General features: G+C 41.5%; 1 protein-coding gene across 4 annotated transcripts in view; it reads right to left on the bottom strand.

Annotated features, from left to right (window-relative positions):
* Positions 1 to 2,034: 2,034 nt before the first annotated feature.
* The window catches only part of Ralgps2 (Ral GEF with PH domain and SH3 binding motif 2), a 137,539-nt gene continuing 119,704 nt past the window's right edge, over positions 2,035 to 19,869 (bottom strand). For all 4 annotated transcript variants that reach the window (XM_050135125.1, XM_050135127.1, XM_050135128.1 and 1 more), the window contains 5 exons: positions 19,078 to 19,183; positions 15,680 to 15,772; positions 11,158 to 11,263; positions 10,529 to 10,620; positions 2,035 to 7,008 (listed from right to left, as the gene is read on the bottom strand). In XM_050135125.1, coding sequence (XP_049991082.1) covers positions 6,979 to 7,008; positions 10,529 to 10,620; positions 11,158 to 11,263; positions 15,680 to 15,772; positions 19,078 to 19,183 — 427 coding nt within the window. In that variant the 3' untranslated portion in view covers positions 2,035 to 6,978. The remainder of the gene's footprint in view (positions 7,009 to 10,528; positions 10,621 to 11,157; positions 11,264 to 15,679; positions 15,773 to 19,077; positions 19,184 to 19,869) is intronic.

The raw sequence follows: 19,869 nt of genomic DNA, 5'->3' as shown, positions 1-19,869 counted from the left end.
ACTCAGCGACGAGTTTCTCTTGAGGAGCCGTACAGACTATGGTTTACATTCATGATTAAGGAGAACAACTGAGTCCCAGAAACTAGGCTACCTCAAAATCTTTTAATCTTAATTTTGGGAGATGTGTTCATGGGTTCAGTGTGCATCATAGCTAAAACAAAGCTTTAAATAATTTAAGGTTAGGTTAAGATGTTTTCATTAATTGAGGTAGAAAATCTTGGGGAGCAATTTAAAGTCTAGAAAGTCACATTTTTAATAGCTGAGTGAGAGACCTGAGGCCAGGAAACAAAACCAACGGCAGTCTGGCTATTGCTGGCTGATGTACCTTTCTTGCTAGATTGGTGATCAAAGGCAATGGTGAATCCCATATACCCATTTCTGCCCTCAGTTTCCTGATATGATTTAATAACAAACGGTTCCTGAGTGGGTATGCACCTTGAGGACTGATTGGTTTTCATATATAAAAGTTACACTTGTGATCCTTTGAAGATTTTTTTAAAAGGTTACCTTTGGAAATAAAAAAAAAAAAGATCGGTCCTTTGTAACTGCAAAATGCAGCCTGCCAGTAAAAGAACTGAATGAGAAAAATACCTCGTTTGAATATACTTTGTTAATCTGTAACAAGTGGCTTGGAAATGGGGATAATTTGATTTTTACCCGTAACATGTAAAATGTCGAATCATGTGATTTGGATTTTTTTTTACTTGTATTCATTGTAATCATTCACTTGAAAAACAATGTAACCACAATGCAATTTTTATATTGCTTGAAAGATTTTGCTGGGCTATAAAAGCTGTAAATAAAAAAGAGAGAAGGAAGACATCAAGAAAGACAGAAGGGTATCATCAGGATAGAAGACCAGAACAGAAAAGAAGAGTAGAGCAAACAACAGAAAGAATAATAAAAATAAGCTTTGGCCCTGAGAAAAGTCCTCATGTGTCTGTCTCCTGTTTGCCTGCTCTGCATCTCCTCGGAAATTTCTCTGACCTGCTGAAGTCTTGCCGTTCACCAGCACTCTAGGTAAGAACCTGGCATGATGGACCCGAGTGTGTGTTTCCCTTTTTCAATGGCCCCAGAAAACTTTTTACTCCCTCAGAAAAGCCAGCTAAGTGCTTAGTCTGCTGACTCTGTGCCCCACCCCCCTTCAACTCCTGAGCTGCTGGAGGCTGGTCCTTACAGCAGAAACACGGGGCATTTTTGCCCTGAGAAAATTTCCAAAGTCTTTAATAAGGCAGAGCTCATGAGGAATTCTTAAGGGACAGCTTACCTCAACACAGGTGCTTCTGCTCTTCCACTGACCGAAAGCTCCACAGGCTGGCAAAGGAGTCTGTGTACCAACCAACCAACCAACCCACCCAGTCAGCCAGCCAGCCAACCCAACCAACCAAACCAGCCAGCCAACCAACCCAACCAACCAACCAACCCAGTCAGCCAGCCAGCCAACCAACCAACCAACCAACCAACCAACCCAGTCAGCCAGCCAGCCAACCCAACCAACCAAACCAGCCAGCCAGCCAGCCAACCAACCAACCAACCCAACCAAACCAGCCAGCCAGCCAACCAACCAAACAACCAACCAAATGAAGTTTTACCTGGCCTCAAAGGTCAGACAGGAGGATCTCAAATTCAAGTCCTTCGGGATTGCAAAAAAAAAAGCCAGCCCAAGCAATTTACTGAGATTCTGTCCTAAAGGAGACAGGATTATACCTCAGTGGCAGAATGTTTGCTTAGCATACATGATGACCTAGGTACAATATCTAGTCCTGGAGGCAAAATGTTGAGTATTAGAACCTATGGGATTGTTTGAGCAATGATGTCTCTGGGGGGACTGTTCACATTCAGTGGGGGTAGTAGAAGATCCTTCTATATACAATGAATGCCAGAGCATTCTCATTCTGGGCATAGTCATTCAGAACTTCTCTCGTAGCAACTGTTCTTATTAATTTCTTCTGAAAGGTTAAAATAAAACCAAACCAAACCAACAAAGTTGACAGCATTTTAAATGCAAATACAGTAACAAAACATCACACAATCTATAATTTTAAGTCATTTATTTCAATAGAAATATTTCAGAAAACTGTTCTTAAATTCATCTTAAGTTAGCTTATGCAAACGCACTGAAGATCACACACTCACTTCTGCATATTAAAAGGAAACAAAACCAGAGAGGAACCAAGTTGCACATCACTCAAGGAGGTCATAGTGCAAGTGAACACTTCATCATTAAGTACCTCAAGTTAACTGAAACAAAGGATGAAAATGGCTTGTGAATTTTTCTTTCTCTTTTTAATATTAGCTTCGGATATTTGTCCCTACCCTTCCAGGTCCTTCAGTGGGTTGTCAAAGAACGGACATCTCCAATCAGGCTGCAGACTGGGTCTCCCATCAGCTATCGTAGTCACAGCCACTAACCCAATACTTCCTGGAACTCTACTGTGAGTTCTACCAGGTGACATCTTCAGGGACATCACATTCGTTACTTGATATAAAAATTTGAAATATCCTGCTGATATTTGGCATTTTCTGCTCTCCTTCCCACAAGCACTCCATGAATTCCTTTAACTCTATTTTGTAGACCAATTGGCTGGAATCAGATTTTAAATTTTGCTAAAAAACCACCAAGGACTTTCACTGGCTCCAAAGACCATGTGTGTCTGTGTCTATCACTCTCTAAGGAGTCTGAAAACAGCATTTCTACTCAGACAACAGTATCTCCTGGCCTTCCAACATCCTAAGCAAAATGTTTCCAAACTTTGCTTTGGCTGAGAAAACTAGCTTAGGTTTCTCTTGCCTGATTTATTATTAGCACTGTCTCTTTCTTGTGTATTTTCAAGTAAGCAATAACCAGCAGGGTAAGGGACTGCTTGTTCATTCTGTCTTAAATAGGAAACTGAAATACATTTCATTTCTGGCTAAAGGGATTGCCACCAAGTATTTTAGTAAAACTGAAACAACTCCTGCATGCATCTTACTGTTAAGGATTTCCCCAACAGCCCTTGTCACTAAACCTAAGTTCAAAACAACACAACATTCAAACATACTCAGACGGAGTTCTTCAGAGACAGCACTCAGAGTGCCATCAAAAGGCTCATGTGAGCGCACTTATGATTAACCTGCCCAGACAAGACAGCAGCAGGGAGGGGGGCTTATCTGCAAAAGAATTACGATTGGAGGACTGCAGTATCCAGATGTCTGTGCAGTCATCTTCAGACTACTGTGAAACTGTGGGTGAAGAGAGGGATGGCACACCCCTTAAGCCAGAGGATTAAGAGGGCAGATGATTATAGCCGTCTTCAATGCCCTAAAACTGGTTTCCAAATTGATAAGGCACGGATCCAATGTTCTCCACACTATGGCTCTATTACTATAGAGGTTAATACAATTGCCTTCACTGAGCTGCAAAGCTGGAGTCTATGCATCTCTTCAGTAGAGCTCTCAAACTCAAGTCACTTTAGACACAAGCCATTTTTAGGGAAGCAAAGCCAAAAGGTACTTAAATCATTTTGAAAAGGTTCACATGTAATTTATCATCACAACTACTTAACAGCAATGTTTTTGTGTCTAAAAAGCTTAGAAAAAAAGCAACACCTGCCTGGCTGTAAAAGAAGGATGGTAATAAGAAAGAATACAAAAGAAGAGAAAATGAGCCCTAAAAGGAGGCTAAAGTCAGACACGCCCACCACGGGCTCCCTTTTCTGGCAACCCTACTGCTGGGGCTCCGGCACAATCAAGCTCAGCTTCATTTTCAAAAGGATACAATTCTTTTAAAAGTCTTGGGGGCAGAGGATTTTTAAAATTAAAGCTTATCTTCCATTAAGCCACACTGGTACCTCTTGTTTGCAGAAGGTAACAGGATGGCTCAAAACCCAGTTAGAAAGGAAAGTGCCTCCATAAACAGGAAGGATACCAACAGAAGGTGTGTTCTCTTAAGAAGCCAATGAATGAAGTCTATTAGTACTCTTTTCCAGTCAATACAGTGCCTCACAGTTTTAAGTGAATGTAATTAACAGATCTAACCTCGGGAAAAGCCTTTCTGCTAAAGGCTTTGGATAATCCCCAGAGGCTGACGAAGCTGCACTCACAGGGACCCATCTCAGCTACCAAGGGGTCTAAGCGTGACTCCATTCCTCCCAACCACGCTGCTTGTTGGGCTTCTTTATAAACCTCACAGAGGAAACAAAGCCCATCATCAACTCTGCGGCTGTGATCACCCTGACTTTTGACACTGAGGCCCAAGAGCAGCAGACTATGAAGAAGGTAGTTCTGCTCATACAGAAAAGTGACCGCCACAGAAACATTCTGAGGAGAGAGATACTCCCAAACTGGGTCCTCCTTTGAATTGTTTACACAAATACACACTGAACAAAACCAAAAAGAAAGATGTATTTCATCAATTCTCTTTTGATCCCTACAGCATAGACACTATAGCGAAAATATTTTGAAAATAAGCAGGTGGAGCGCAAACAGTGCCTGGGCATTGTGCAGTCGTTTCTCAGGTACACTCTAACATGGACAGGAGAAAAACACGTCGTCAGATGAGACACGGTTAGCACTACACACCACTGCACCAAGTCTAGAACACCCCGTTCCGTCTGCTCATACACCAGCTGAAGTATACGCTTTAACTGAATTTCTAAAGAGCTCTCCCTGGCTAGGAGAGAAACGAGTGAGCTTTAATGTTCATGAAAATGAGCCTGTGAGTCACTTTACAACTGAGTGTAATAGAATTGTGTAACAGGAGTCATTCTCCAACAAATAAAGTACTCAAACATTTAATATAGTTTGGCAATGTTTTCTCTGCTTCAATTATAATCTGCTACCATTTTGTGAATTATAGATCAAAAACTCAAGCTATTCTATGTCACTCATCTCTCGGTTTCTAAAATCATCCTAAGAAACAACGGCTGATGTTTAAAGAAAATTTTAAGGTAGAAAAATAGCTTCAGTCAGCCAGAGGCCACAGTGCTAACACAGACTGGCTAATCAAATCTGAACGTGGTTCTCCACCTACGCACCCGTAGGTGTCGAGAGCTGGTGCAGCAAACACGTCTTCCACCTCTGTGCTTTCTCTTTGGCAAAACTGAGGCCGGCCTCTGCTAGCTGCCCTTCTCCACAGATGTGATTCACCTACAACATCACGGCTTAGCTTACTCTGATAAAGTAGTAATAAGCCACAGGGTTCTCATTCACAGTATCTCAAAAGCTGCAGTACACCATTTAAAACATTTCAGGAGCAAGATAAACTAAGATATTGCTAAAAATATGCAAAACAAAGTAAGATGTGCAAAGTCTACATTATAATACTGCTGGCTACTCAGTAATGTTTGTCTGTGTATACCCAACATGGGTTAAGCTTAGACCATTATACGAAAAATCATTCCATACAGATGGTGTGTGCCTTCCCCTGCTTGTCAATGAAACGCCAAATAATGTATTTCTGTCACATGACGAACACATTTGAATTATTTAAACTAGAACCACTCAGAAAAGGCTCTTCACTTTCTCTTGAACTGATCTCCTTTTTAGCTAACTATTTAGCTAAATTATTGTACACACAGTATTTTCTAATTAAGCTCAGTGGACTTGATAAAATATTTCTGATAAAAGTACATAATTCTTTAAGTATACAAATGTGAGAAATCTTATGTGTGACTCAAAGAAAGAACAATTTGCTTTGGAGGTGTACGTCAGGGCCTCTGCAGTGGAGCCACCACTAAGAGCTCAGCCCTCAGCAGTCTATTCACGGGCCGTTCTTGGTTAAAGTTCGAGGCTCTCTCAAGTCCAACATTTATCTTAAAAATTAAATGCGTTATCACCTAGGAACGCAGTCTCAAAATTGCTTGGCCAGTTATAACAGAACAGCTTCAGGTTGGGGACCTTTCTAAAAATGCTCTGGTACATCTTGGGAAGTCATACAGAGAAATGTTTTATATTTTTAACTTCTAGAGCTGCAAACTTTGCCTTTATTCTTCTTAAAACTGTTTTGTCTCACAATAAAATACATACATACATATGAAGAATCTTTTAAACAAGTACGCTCTTGAACCTCATACTGAACAAAAACAAATTCAATAAAAAGTCTGGCATAATGCACCTTAAACACTGCAAAGGGTGAGACCCTGGTATAATGACGAACACCTGTGGCCGGAGAATCCATTTGACTTGAGAAAAATCTACAGAAACCTCAGCTTGGGATTATCATTTTCTATGCAAACTTGTGGCCCAACAGTGAATTCAACAGAAGGTAAAGCAGAGAGAAACAAGCTGTTTTCTGGAGCTTGCTGCGTGGGAACGCTTGGCCTCTGCACCTCCTTCAGGAGGTCACCTTCTTCTAGCACTCAAATCTGAAGTGCAGAGTTTAAACACACCCCTCACCCAAATAAAGCACACCCTATCCCAAACACCCCCTCCCACAGCTTGCACTGCCATCATCCAACTCCCACGTCTTGCTGTGGGGAAACGAGGAAGCCAGGAGCAGAGGCTGAGCAGACCCTGCGGTGGGCTGTTGGCCTGCTCCTCCCAGGTCCTTCTCACTGCACCTAAAACAGCTCTGGATGGAATCCATTAGAAAGGGTTTTCCTTTTTAAAGTGTATTTAAAAAAAGATGGTTTCCCCTCCAAAATTAGTACAAAGTTAAAAGAAACACAAAGTAGCTACAATTTATTCCAAGCCCAGCACCACCGGAAGATTCACACACACACTGTTTGGTGTTGGTTTTCCTCTCACTCTGTTAAGGCAGTGGTTTCCACAGGTCAGTTCGGAGATAGAAGCGTAGTTCATGGCAGTTTGTTTTGCAACTCCAATTTGTTCTCTGGGAATATCTCACTTCATTCCCTGAAATTAGTGCTTTTGGTTCTGAGCTCCAGAGGCTGGGCTGGAGCCTGGGGGCTCTTCCTGGCACGGTACGGTGCGGCTGGTGCTCGCAGCAGGCCCTTGCTCCATGCAGGAACAACGGTATACCTCCTCTTTCTCCAGCTTTTACTCAAAAGTCATCAAGTTTGTAGGAACCTAAAAACACAAGCAGCCCACACTGACTGTTGCCACTCCAAACAGACTGCTCAGAAGCTGGTTTATTTTTCCCTTCACCAATACCCTCTAGAATGAGGGCTTCGTAACTCAAAATTTAACATATAAATTGTGTTATTATATAGAAAATGTAGGACTTCTTGTTAAATAAGCTGTTTTCAACAATTTATATAAGATCTAATAAACGAAATTTAGCAGGTATTCTGTCCAAACCCAAATCACTCTGACCTATGTGTATCTTTCTTAACACAAGGTCTCAACTTTGTAGCCCAGGCCTGGAGTGATATTTCATTTGTATTCTAATAAATAAAACTTGCCTGAAGACCAGAGAGTAAAACAGCTGCCCAAGTCAGCCTCACAGACCAGGCAGCGAGGCACACTTTTAATCCCAGCACTAGAGAGGAGACAGCTCTCAGAGAGTCTCATTCTGAGGCTTCCTGGAGGCATGATTGCTACTTTGGACTGAGGTCGACGTATAGCCAGTGGCTGGCTGTTTTGCTTTTCTAACCTTCAAGTTGAACCCCAATATCTGTCTCTGGGTTTTTACTAATTGTGCTACACAGACAGGCCAGTCTTGAACTTTTTAGTATTAGGAATGCAAGCACGAGTCATTGATGTGGGATTCCCCTCTGCATGCTGTGAATATGTTTTATTACCATTGGTTAATAAAGGAACTTATTGGGCCTATGGCAGAACAGAATAGAGTAAGGTCGGAATTCCGAGCAGAGATAGAGGAGAAAAGAAGGCAGAGTCAGAGAGACACCATGCAGCCGCCAAAGGAGAAAGATGCCTGCCTGCCAGAACCTTACTGGTAAAACATGAGCCTTGTGGTAAAACACAAAAATAATAAGAACAGGTTAAGATGTAAGAATTACTTAATAAGAAGCCTAAGCTATTGGCCAAGCAGCGTTGAAATTAATACAGTTTCTGTGTGATTATTTTGGGTCCAGGAGGCCGGGAAATGAACGAGCTGCCTCCATCTACACGCCATCACATCGTTTAAATTTCTTTTAAAAGGAATTTGATAGGAAATGCTTCAGGGATTTATAACAGTGAGTCCAGCAGGCCAAATCATTTTAGGAAACCATTGAGTTAAGTTAATATGTTCTTTCAAGTAGGCATGCCTGAATAGGAGGAAGAATACAGATGTTTTTGTGCCGTTCAGGGGCCTAATGGCTGTTTACTCAAACAAACAGATGCCACACGTTACCATCAATTTCTCTACGTACATTTAAGAAAGCTACACTGAGAGCTCTATAGGAAATATGAAGGACTTCTCTATAAAAATACCAGAAATATGAAGAGTCAAATTTACCTTCAGTACAATTTATCTTGTGTGAATTAAAAAGTTTTTACCGTGGTCTTGGGGATGAAACTCAGGCAGGGCCTTGCATGTGCTAGTTAAATGGGGTATACCTCAGGCCTGCAAAACCCAACTGCGCTCTCTACCCGAAGGCTACAGGGAGTCACAGACAGCACAGCTTCCCAGCTGCTCTCACAGGCCACAGACTCTCTCTGTACCTGCTCCCTCTGGAGCTGGAGTTACACAGGTAGCTGGCAACTAGAAGTGGGTGATGGGACTCAAGCCACACAGACGCAGCAAGCACCCTCAACCACTGCACAATGTCTCCAGCCTCAGCCAATTCTGAGACAATATCATAACTGAGTTATAACTCAAGGGCTCATGTGCTTAAGATCCCAGGTTTGGTGATACGGAATCTTTATTTTAAAAAAGTGAGCTTCATTTTCTAAATCACCCAAATGTGTCTTAAGGTCTTTTGCATTTGAATCAGGGTCATTGAATAATTTTCAAACTTCATAGGGTCTATTATAAATTTGCTAACTCTCTGTTTAATATAAAACAAGCAGAAAACAAAACCATTTTTGCACATCTGTGTGATATTAGGAAGTTTTTTTTTTTTTTATGTAGCTTTGGAACCTGTTCTGGAACTAGCTCTGATAGACCAGGCTCACCTCAAACTCACAGAGATCCGCCTGCCTCTGCCTCCTGAGTGTTGGGATTAAAGGTGTGCGCCACCACCCCCGGCAGGAAGGTTTACTAATACAGTAAAAGATGTGCGCCTTTCTGTATGCTAGTTGCTATGCATACTCCTGGATTAATCTTGAAACCTGAGATTTTTTTTTTTTGAGACAGGGTTTCTCTGTGGGTAGCCCTGGCTGTCCTAAACTCACTTTGTAGACCAGGCTGGCCTGGAACTCAGAGATCTATCTGCCTCTGCTCCCCCAGTGCTGGGATTAATGTGTGCAGCAGTGCCAGCTGGCTGGAATTTGGGATTCTTTACAAATAAGAATACCTCTGACCATATGGAAAGAAAATGCATAGCACGGAAGAGAACTCTGAAAGCCTTCTTTATTTATCTTAGGTAAAATAAAGACTGTTTCTTTTATTCTGCCCTAGACACCAACTTAATATGGGCAAAAACCTTTGTAATTTAAGTCCTTCAAGAAGTTGCTAAAGGCTGTACCAATTATTTTTCCCTTCCACACATCACTGAAATAATTATGATAGAAAAAAGCCCACCTGACAAAACTTACAAAGGAAAGGCAAATGGCAACTGGGTTCAAGGCCCAGCACCTGCACGTGTTGACTGTGTAAAGTCACTGGTGTATTGGAGCCAGTTTTCTTATTTATGAAGAGTTGCAATAGCCTGATGTAACATAAAAGAGTAAAAACCCAAACAATTTAAGCCCTCAGAGTTTATAGTGCACAACACTGTCTGCTGATAGGCAGTGATGGCACAAACGTAAATGGTAAGGTCTAAATTTGTGATTCACGACTGTGGCTGTGTTTCCTGTCTGCTAACCTGTGGTTCAGGGCATCTCTGCAAGAGGGCCCAGAGAACACAGCACAACAGACAGCCACCCTGTACGGAGATAGGCTTTCCACTGGGTCACCATGGCTTCACTGCAACCATGGGAGCCCACTTCAAGTTGTTACCAAAGATAAATCAGAGCTCTGTCCAAGTACCACCTGGATTTTACCTTTCTGATCTGTCATTTTCCCAAACACTGGCCATTTTAAAAACTTCGAGCTTCACCTGCACGCTGGCTGTTGCCTGAATTGGCTCTCCACTCTCCATTTTCCCACCTCTCAGGTGAGCATCACTGTCTCTGGGAAAGCTCAGTTACATATGGTGCCTTCCCCTACCGGTCTCTCTCCCTTTCACTCTGTATTGTATAGTTACTTTACTTATCACCTTTCTAAAATATGGACTTCACACCTCACTGATTTCTATAAACAACAAAAATTATGCACTACTGAGAAAATTATCCAACTAGGTATGGTAGTGCATACATAAACCCCAGAACACTAGTGCTGAGGCAGGAGAACCACAAGTTTGAGGTCAGCCTGAGCTAACTAGTGAGTTCCAGGCCAGCCTTGGCTATTTATTATATTATGAATGTCTTTCTCTAACATAGGTAAATAAAAATGCAGAAGTTACAGAGTCTGAGGAGGAGGAGGAGGAGGAGGACTACTCACCTGCTGTTTGTTGCTCTGGCAGGCTGCACTCAAGTGTTTAAACCACAGCATCGCATTCATCCTGCTGCCGGCTTGAAACTTGTATGAATTTCCTAAAATTACCAAAAGCAAGTAGAAAACAATAAATCTAAAGACAATACAACCTAACATTCCAGCCAGACAAGACGACTGAGTGAAACAGACCCCAGTGCTCAGCTTCAGAATTCTCTTCATCTGCAGCCTCATTTCCCAATGTACAGTTCTTTATGCCATATGCTCACAGGATCTGATGTTCAGAAAATCACCTTTCTACCGTACACACAGTGAAGGGATTGTGGTTCCCCAATTGTTCATTAAAGAAGCTGTGTGGTTTCTCTAGATCGTCTGCAAATGCTATCACCCCACCCTTACTGTGCGCTCGCTCAGGAGGTACTGCCTATATTACATATAGTGAACCTTTGTTCAGAGTCAGAGTATAGACTCCATGAGTTGGATTACTTGGGCTTTTAATCTAAGCTTAGAACATAAAAATGGAATAAAAGTGCTATCAAAAGACGCAATTCCTCCAACCTCCGTGTTGGTGATACAGCAGAACCAGGATCAGGGCTCAGTCTGCAGCACCTCTGAACCCCATCTGGCTAGCAGCTCACCTTTCTCGGAGTCAGTCAGCAGGAAGAGGTCTGGGTGCTCTGGATCGTCAGCCATCATCACCATCCACCCCACCACAGACACATTCTTATTTGACGTTGACTTGAACTAGGATGTAAGATAATCAGAGAAGGCAAATGGTGACAACCAGTGATTTCTATGGCCAGTTCTCACCGAAAGGGAAGTGTCAGTCTGTCCTTAGGAGAGGTAAGCTGTATGACCTAATGCTGACCCAGGTCAGCTTGGCATGCCCTCTGTACACAGGCATGCCCAAGTGCCACACTTCATCACAGCCACTGTCCCACCGTACATTTCTGAAAAGTGTGCTTGTCACTTTCTTTTTCTTTTTCTTTCTTTCTTTCTTTTTTTTTTGATTTTCGCGACAGGGTTTCTCTGTAGCTTTTGGTTACTGTCCTGGAACTAGCTCTTGTAGACCAGGCTGGTCTCGAACTCACAGAGATCCGCCTGCCTCTACCTCCCTTAAGGTGTACTTATTCAAGTGTTGGGATTAAAGGCGTGCACCACCGCTGCCCCGGCTGGTTCTCAACCTTTCTAAGGCTGTGACCCTTCAATACAGTTCCTCACATGTGGTGACCCCAAACATACAATTACTTTGTTGCTACTTCATAACTAATTTTGCTATTGCTATGAGTTGCAATGTAAGCACCTGTGTTTTCCCATGGTCTCCTGACCCACAGGCTGAGAACTGTTGACTTAGGAGCCACGGCTGCATCCTAACATGTGTGCTTCCTCAGCCTGATGATTTCATATGCGAGCGAGGCTATCCAACAATTCTTGCTTGTATTTGCAAAACCAAGAAAAATTACAAAAATTAAAAAAAGGGAGGTATTTTTAGCATGTTGGTTACTTTCATAGGTAACCACTCTTTTCTGTGGGGGAAAGGGCAGAAAGTAAGGTTAGTCTCACTAACAGGAATAAGGAGTGCTAAAAATACTACAACTCAAATCTAGCAGTGTGTAAAAAAAGTTGCCAGAAGTCACAATACAGAGTAAAAGTCACTTCCACCATGTGATTGCCAGTGTGGCTTGGTTAAATGCAGAACTTTATTAACCAAATAACTAAAATAAGAATAAGCAACAGAACCTCAGCCATTTTGTGAAGAAAAAACACAGGAAGGGTGAAACTCACTAAGTAACCAACGGCAGACAAAATAAAGCTGTGCTCCACACTGGCCACCGGGAGCCCCATTATTTCTGGTGACAGGAAACCTAATTTCCCTTTTCTGGAAAAGCTTAATATTTACATTCCTCAAGACATAACCCAGAGAATCTGTGCACAAGAACATCCACCACAGAAATAGGGAAGAAACAACCTATCAAATACTCACCAAGAGAATGCTGACTAAATTATGATAAACTCATAAAATACAAGACTGTTTGGCTATGAAAAGCAGTGAGTGACAACCACAGACATCAACAATGACTTCAACAGTACAAAGCAGAGAAACTCGGTCTCACAAACACAGAAGCAGCTAGGTGTGGTGGCACACACCTTTAATCCCAGCAGAGGCAGGGGGAGGAAGACCTCTGAGTTCAAGGCCAGCCTGGCTAACAGAGAGAGCTCCAGCCCTGAGAGGCTGCACAGTGAGAAAAAGGAAAAGAGAATGTAAACACAAGTACAGTTAAAAAGTTAGACTGCCGGTTATGTAAGGAAACATGTATGGTAAAACTCCGAAGGAAAACAAGGCCGTGACAAAAATGACACGTAAGATGACGCCCACCGGAGAATGGCTCCCTCACAGCAACGACAGCTCTGGTGATGTGCTGTCCTACGCTAGCGGAGGCTTAAACATGCTCGTTTACCACATCTTTCACAGTTAAAGTAACGGAAGGAATGACTACAGCACAATAGAAAGGACACCAGGTTAGGATGGCACACCCGACAGCGCAGCTTTCTAAGACGCTCCTTCTAACCTCTGCTGCAGCAGCAAGCGACGCACGGCCCAAAGCAAAGGCGGATGAGATATAAATACAGACACCCCACAGGGCACGGAGTCACATTCGGGAAGTCATGCCCCTTTGCTGACCTCGTCCGTGTGCTGTTACTGACAGTTTCATGCTAACTGGGTATATTTATGCTGTGATTGTGGTTTTAAATGACTAACAACTATTTCCTTACTGATAATTATTTTGTGTATTTTAAGAGTTCTGTTATTATAACCATCACAGGAATATCCTTCTACCGATATCTTTGTGTACTTATTCAAAGGTAACGGGAGTTTTTCTTAGATGAGAAATTACAGTATATTAAAGGAATACTGAGAGCCCCCCCCAGGCAAGCACACACGCTTGCACATACATACACACTTTCTGACCACATGTAATCTTATATCACAGCCAATGCAATATCATCCATTTTTACATTTCTGTCTAATGAATATTCATCTAATAAATCCGGTTAGTTAGTACATTTTACCTTCCATTAATTTCCCTGTTCTATTTTTCTGTTTTATTCTTTATAAATAACACATAGTTTTCTCCCAAGTGCAGGTTTGATTTTTAAAATTTTAACTAATAAAACACATTGTTCAATCATTACTATGTAGTGATAGATTTAAACATAGCTGTAGTCTTTTTGCAATAAATATACTTTAAAACTTTATATAATCAGTATGCTTTCATTTTTAAACATTCAAAAAACAGAGACATAACAAAATAATACCTCTTCTTTCTTCCCAAGTTTATTCTTCATGGACCAACAAATAATAACTCCAATTCAGGTCTATGTATGGCATATGGTTGCCAAGCATTTTTCTTCTCTCCTCCCTCATTTTTGAGATTAGGTCTCACACTGTAGCCCAAGCTGGCCTTTGACTCACTGTAATCTTTGTGGACATCTCTAAACACATGCAAACAAGGGCAACACTAATTGGGTTCAGTAGGCTGCATATCTTTGTGTATATACACACACACAAGCAAGAAATAATGTCATGAATTCAAGAGGAGAGACACAAGAGGAGAGACACAAGAGGAGTCAAGGGCAGAAATGATTCATACACCGTGTACTCATGTATGAAATTTGCAAATAAAAATTAAACATAACGTGAACCAAACTGCCAAGTAATAAATGAACTATTGAGAGGACTAGATAGTTATCAAAGCATAAAACACAAATGGCCAGTAAATATTTTGAAATGTGTTTAATATCCTTAGCCACCAGGGAAATGCAAATTAAAACTACATTGAGATTCCACTTCACTTAGTCTAGATCCAGATAACAAATGCAGGTAAGAATGTGGGGAAGGAGGAAGCCTTGGTTACTGTGGGTGGGAGTGCAGCCATAATGGAAATAAGACCAGAGGTTTTATGACCCATAAACCCAGGTTTTATGTTATTTCATTTCTGGGCATGCACCTATATACATTCTATCACACCAGATACTTGCACTTCCATGTTTATTGCTGCTCTATCCACAACACTAAGCAAATAAAACCAACCTACATGTCTATCAGCAGGTGAATGGATAGTAAAAATATGCTACATAGACAATAGAATTTATCCAGTCACAAAGAAAAAGTGAAAACTGCATGAAATGGACGGATCAAAAAAAAATGTGTGAGATAACCCACATTTATGTGCAGATCCTACAGATCCTAGCTTCTATGTTTATATATGTGTGTAGATGTGGGTCTGCTTAGGCCATGAAACCGAGAAGGGGACCAGAAGGAGAGAGAGCTGATGGGGGAGGGGCACAGAGCATGTGGCCTGAAGTGGGAGGAGAGACTTCTGGTGAAGAAAGGGGTATAGGCTGGGGGCTGTGGGAAAAGATGGGGGAAGGAAGAGCCACAAGACAAAACCTATGTGTGAAATACCATAATAAAATCTAAGACTTGGTATACTGATTAAAAAGTAAACATTCCATAATTAAAAAAGCTGCATGCAGAGAAAAGAGCATCCAGAGGCTTTTAAGGAACCATGGAGGGTATGGAAGCAGGCTGCTCTAACTACTGTGCCCACAGGAGCCTCTTCACCGCTGGGAGAAATGCTGCATTAGAGTTGGAGATAGGTTTTTTTGTTGTTCTTTTTGGAACAGGATCATCTCCGTGTAGTCCTGGAACTCAGGGTGTGGCCTTGAAATCAGAGATCCTAACTTCTCTGCCTCTGAGTGCTAGGACTAAAGGTGTGTGTCATCATGCCCAGATATGGGACAGAATTTTAGCTATTGTTTTCATGTTCACATTTAAATAGTAGGAACTGAGGCTATAAGCCAGGGGTTTTGAGCCATGGTCTGACCCAATGCAGGTTGAGACAGGTCTAATCCCAAAACAGATATTTGCAATGTGCTATTTTCACATTTGCAATGGAAACACTTGGAAACACAAATGTGATTCCAAGGCATTCTTTGGAATGGGTGTTTAAACACATTTCCAACTATAACATGCATTTAGGAGTAAGCATGGCAGCAGCTGGATGAGAAACGTTATCTTGTATCCTATTAGGGGTATTCTCTGTACATCCAGGAAGAAGTGAAACAAAGCTAATGGTTTCGAGGAGGAATACTTACATGTTTTCTTTCTGTGGCCTTCAGAGATTTGGCAGCATAGTAAAAAAGCTGTGTTCCACACAAGGCTGCCCAGTACTTTGTCCAAGATGCTACCTGAAAAAGATAAACTTGAAAACATCACTGAAAGGCTCTGACTTGACCTTCTTAGTGACACTATTCTATTCTTCACTTCAGTTATTAGAGACAGGTTACAGCATCTCTAAGTCTGTATCTCGGTTATCACTGTCACTTTCAGTGAAGATACTTCAGAAGTCAAGTAATTCCACATCTCATCAAGAATCCTAACTTTTGGGTGCTGAAGAGATGGCTCTGCCAATAAAGTGCTTGCTTGCTGTATGCAAGCATGAGGACCAGAGTTCAGATCCCCAGCACATGGAAAGGCTGTGTTCAGTTGCAAACATCTGTGGGTGGGAGACAGGAAGATTGCTGGCCACCCAGTTTAGGCACTGAGCTCATGCTTTAGTTAGATAAGGGGGAACGGCAGAAGCAGCTTTTTTCTTTGTATCTGATTACTTAGCAGCAGAGTATCATGGGAGGGAACACAGCTTTGCCGACAGGTAAGATTGTGTTTACCAATCTCATAGCACTTTTAAATATTATTTTACTCCATCAGGTCACTGTACTCTTTCTCTTTTCTCCTTTTCTTTTGAGACAGGGTTTCTCAGTGTAGCCTTGGCTATCCGGGAACTTGTATAGACAACTACTTCATACCCACTCCTCAAAGTTCTATTATACTAACTCCCATGATGTCATTACATAATTTCTGTTTAAATAGATTAAATCTGGATTAAAAAATAAAAACTTGTATTTTCAGCACACATTCCATAACTGCCTGTTTATAGACTCACAAAAATCAGCCTTCTTTCTTACTATCAAAGTTCTGTTAACTCTGAAGCTATCAAAGACAAACTCAACTCTTTTTTTTTTTGGAGACAGGATTTCTCTGTGTAGCCCTGGGTGTCCTGGAACTTACTCTGTAGACCAGGCTGGGACTAAAGACATGAACCACCACCCCTCAGCTATAAACTTAACTCTTTATGCTCTGGACATCCAGTTCCTCTTTCTTAATTTGTGTTTGCAGTGATTCCTCTCTCCACTGCATCTCAATTTCCTCCCTCTTCCACCTAATTACACAGTGAGCCTGGAGAGTTTTCCCTCCTTAGAGTCCCCTTTGCCCTCTCGACATCATCCAGTTCTTTCGCTCTTTTCACCGCAAGGTTTCTCACTCTTGCCCCTGCTTTTGTTTTTCCTGTTTTCTAGTCAACTTCATTCTTGTGGCTTCTAGGGTTAGCAGCTGTTATTTAGGTTTCTGCTCACTGACATTTACCAGTCTTTCCTTTATCACACCATCCCTTAGCAGTGCTGACACAGGGTGACCCAGTACATGTGTGCTCACACCTGAAAGTCCAGCACTCAGGAAGCAGAGGTAGACGGATCTCTGAGTTAAGAGGCCAGACTGGTCTACTGAGGAAGTTCCAGGACAGCCAGGTCTACACAGAGAAACCCCCGTCTTGAAAAATAAACAACAATAACAAAACCCCAAAACAACAAGGGACGGAGTGGGCACGGATAGCAGCACCCCCATAACTCAGGGTGCTGAGGCAGAAAGATCACGAACTCAGGGCTGTGATGCTGTACACATCTCTTTCTGGGGACACTTCCTCACGGTGTGAGCGATGCAGTCTGCCTCTGGAAGCCCATCTGTATGCTAACCTCTCCGCTGTCCTCAGTGGAGCACACTCTCCACAAGGCAGGCACTTAGTTTTGCATGCTTACTGCTACATTCTAGCACCCAGCAGATAACAGCCCACGTGTGACTCTGAGGTCACTCAAGAGCTAGCTTTCTGAATGTGTGCACCTGTGGTTTAATGTGATGGGAGAAGCACAGTAAGGTGACATAGATGGACACTTTCACGTTTTCAGAATCCCTTAGATTTTCAAAAGCTCTAAGTGTAGATATGTGTCAAAGTATACATTTTATTATTCTTATTTTTTTTAATGTTCTTTTAAGACAGGGTTTCACTATGTAACCCAGACTGGAACTTGTACTGTATATATCAGGCTGGACTCAAACTCAAGAGGTCCGCCTACCTCTGCCTCCATAGTGCTGGGATCAAAGGCACGTGTCACCACTGCCTAGTAGATATATATTTTAAATTAAACTGTACTGTGATTTGAGAAAAGAAAAAACTTTTCTTAGTAATCAAACTATTATGCTGTGAGAAAAACCAAACTTTTTTTGCTATATACTACAAGTTCTGTCCTGTTAGTTTCTTGTTTCTGGCAGGGATATTTGGAGGACATGTAGTACTGGGATTCTGTTTACATGGAAAAATACATTACAAAGTTCAAATAAACTGATGGAACAAAATTTACTCTACTTTCAATTTTTCTAAATAAATTATGATATACTTTTTTCCCTTCTTCCTTTTTTTTTTTTTTTTTTTTTTGAGACAAGGTCTCACTGTGTAGACTTAGTTTAGCCTGGAACTTATTATGTAAACTCTACTCCCTGAATAATGGGATTAAAGGTGTATGCCATCATACCCAGCTTATTATTGTTATTCTTAATGTATTTTCAGGGTCCATTAAAAATAATTTTGGGTAAGAATTACCTTAGAAACCGAAGTTCAGGACTATCTGATTAAGCACATTTAAAATGTGATTTAGCTGCAATCTACATAATAGCTTCAATACTTTAATCAACAGGGTAAGGGAATCTGATGACTCCTTTCCCTTCATTCTTCACCTCCTGTGCACAAATAATTTTTAGACTAAATAAGATTGCCCAAGTCGATGGGGAAAACTACAGTAACCACCCAAGTTAGAATAAAAGCTGCAATGAGGCCCCAGGCCTTATCAGGCCTCTGACCTCAGCATAAGCAGCTCCGAGATGGAAGTGCCATTCAGGCTGTAAAACTCAGCACACAGACAGCACCACCTACCCAACCCAAAACAAAGGCCTAACCCAGCAAACTCCATAGTTCTGGGAAAGTCTCTATAAGCACTAACCTTGCTCTCTGGCTTCTGTAAGTCTCACATCTGGCTAACTACTCTTGTTAGATGAAGTGTGTCAACTTAGGACATGGCTTTTGTGCTTCAAAATGCACTCTGAGAAAGGCCTGGGATCCCAAACACCCAGTGTGGTCACCTAATAAAGCTGATAAACCCATGTCCAAGCAGTCTTCTCTGGGGAATACCCCACGAGGGAAACCAAGTGCACTTCCTGTCTCTGTGTGCTCACCTTCTTGATTCAAAGTGAACTGCTCCTTGTCCAGGAGAAACCAAAACCAAACCTAATGAGGACTGTCCTAGTGTGTTTTTAGTGACCACAACTCTACTACAGATCTGTTTCTTTTCCAATCTTCAGACCTACATTAGAGTAAGAGGAATCTTACTGTGGGTTTTTTGCCTTCTTTTAACAAAGTTTTTCTCCTGAGGACACCTTGAATAGTAACAGCTCCTGGGTACAAGTGCACCGCCAAGTCTTCCGACTCCGCAGAACTGTAACAACAAGACCAAGCAGAAAGCGGCTAAGCACATGTCTGAAGCAGTCATTAAGAGGGTCGGTAAATGAAACCCCAATATTCTTAACTTTAAAACTTTGATACTTTATTGAGAGCTGGTAAGACACTGAGGATTTTAAAGACTTACTGATTTGAGATTTATAAGTTGTCATAAAGCTAATGAGGAAGTTATTAAATTCAGATGATTAAACACACATCCGATTACATATTTCAACAGATACAACTTAGAAAGAGAGGAGGAATTCATTTGAACCAAGATTAGTTTAAAAAGTTAAGGCTTTTTTCCCCCTTCTTAACATGCTACAGTACATCACTGTGGTAACGCATCAGAAACTCTGACTGCTGGCAAGAGAGACAAGGATTTTGTTAGAAGTATATAAAACAGAAAATGCAACTAACAAGCTCAAAACAAAACAAAGAGAAAACCCTACAAAAACAACCCCAGAAAACTCACACTTAATTTTAAAGTCTATAAATAAAAGTAACAGTGTCAACAACAGGCTTTTAGAAACGCTTTCTGTAGTAAGTGTTAGTGACACTCAAAAGCTACCAGTGCCTATGAGATCTCTAAACAAAGAACCCCATGCTCAGGACTCCCACTTCATATATTTTAGTAATCATTGTAATATCTTTCCTCAGTTTATTTTAGAGTCGATATTTAAA

This window comes from Alexandromys fortis, unplaced genomic scaffold (genome assembly GCF_014885135.2).
Source record: "Alexandromys fortis isolate MF-2015 unplaced genomic scaffold, M_Fortis_MF-2015_v1.1 scaffold_21, whole genome shotgun sequence".
NCBI classification, from domain to species: Eukaryota; Metazoa; Chordata; class Mammalia; order Rodentia; family Cricetidae; genus Alexandromys; species Alexandromys fortis.
The sequence above is the reverse complement of the archived record's forward strand: the minus strand, read 5'-3'. Positions and strand labels throughout refer to the sequence as shown.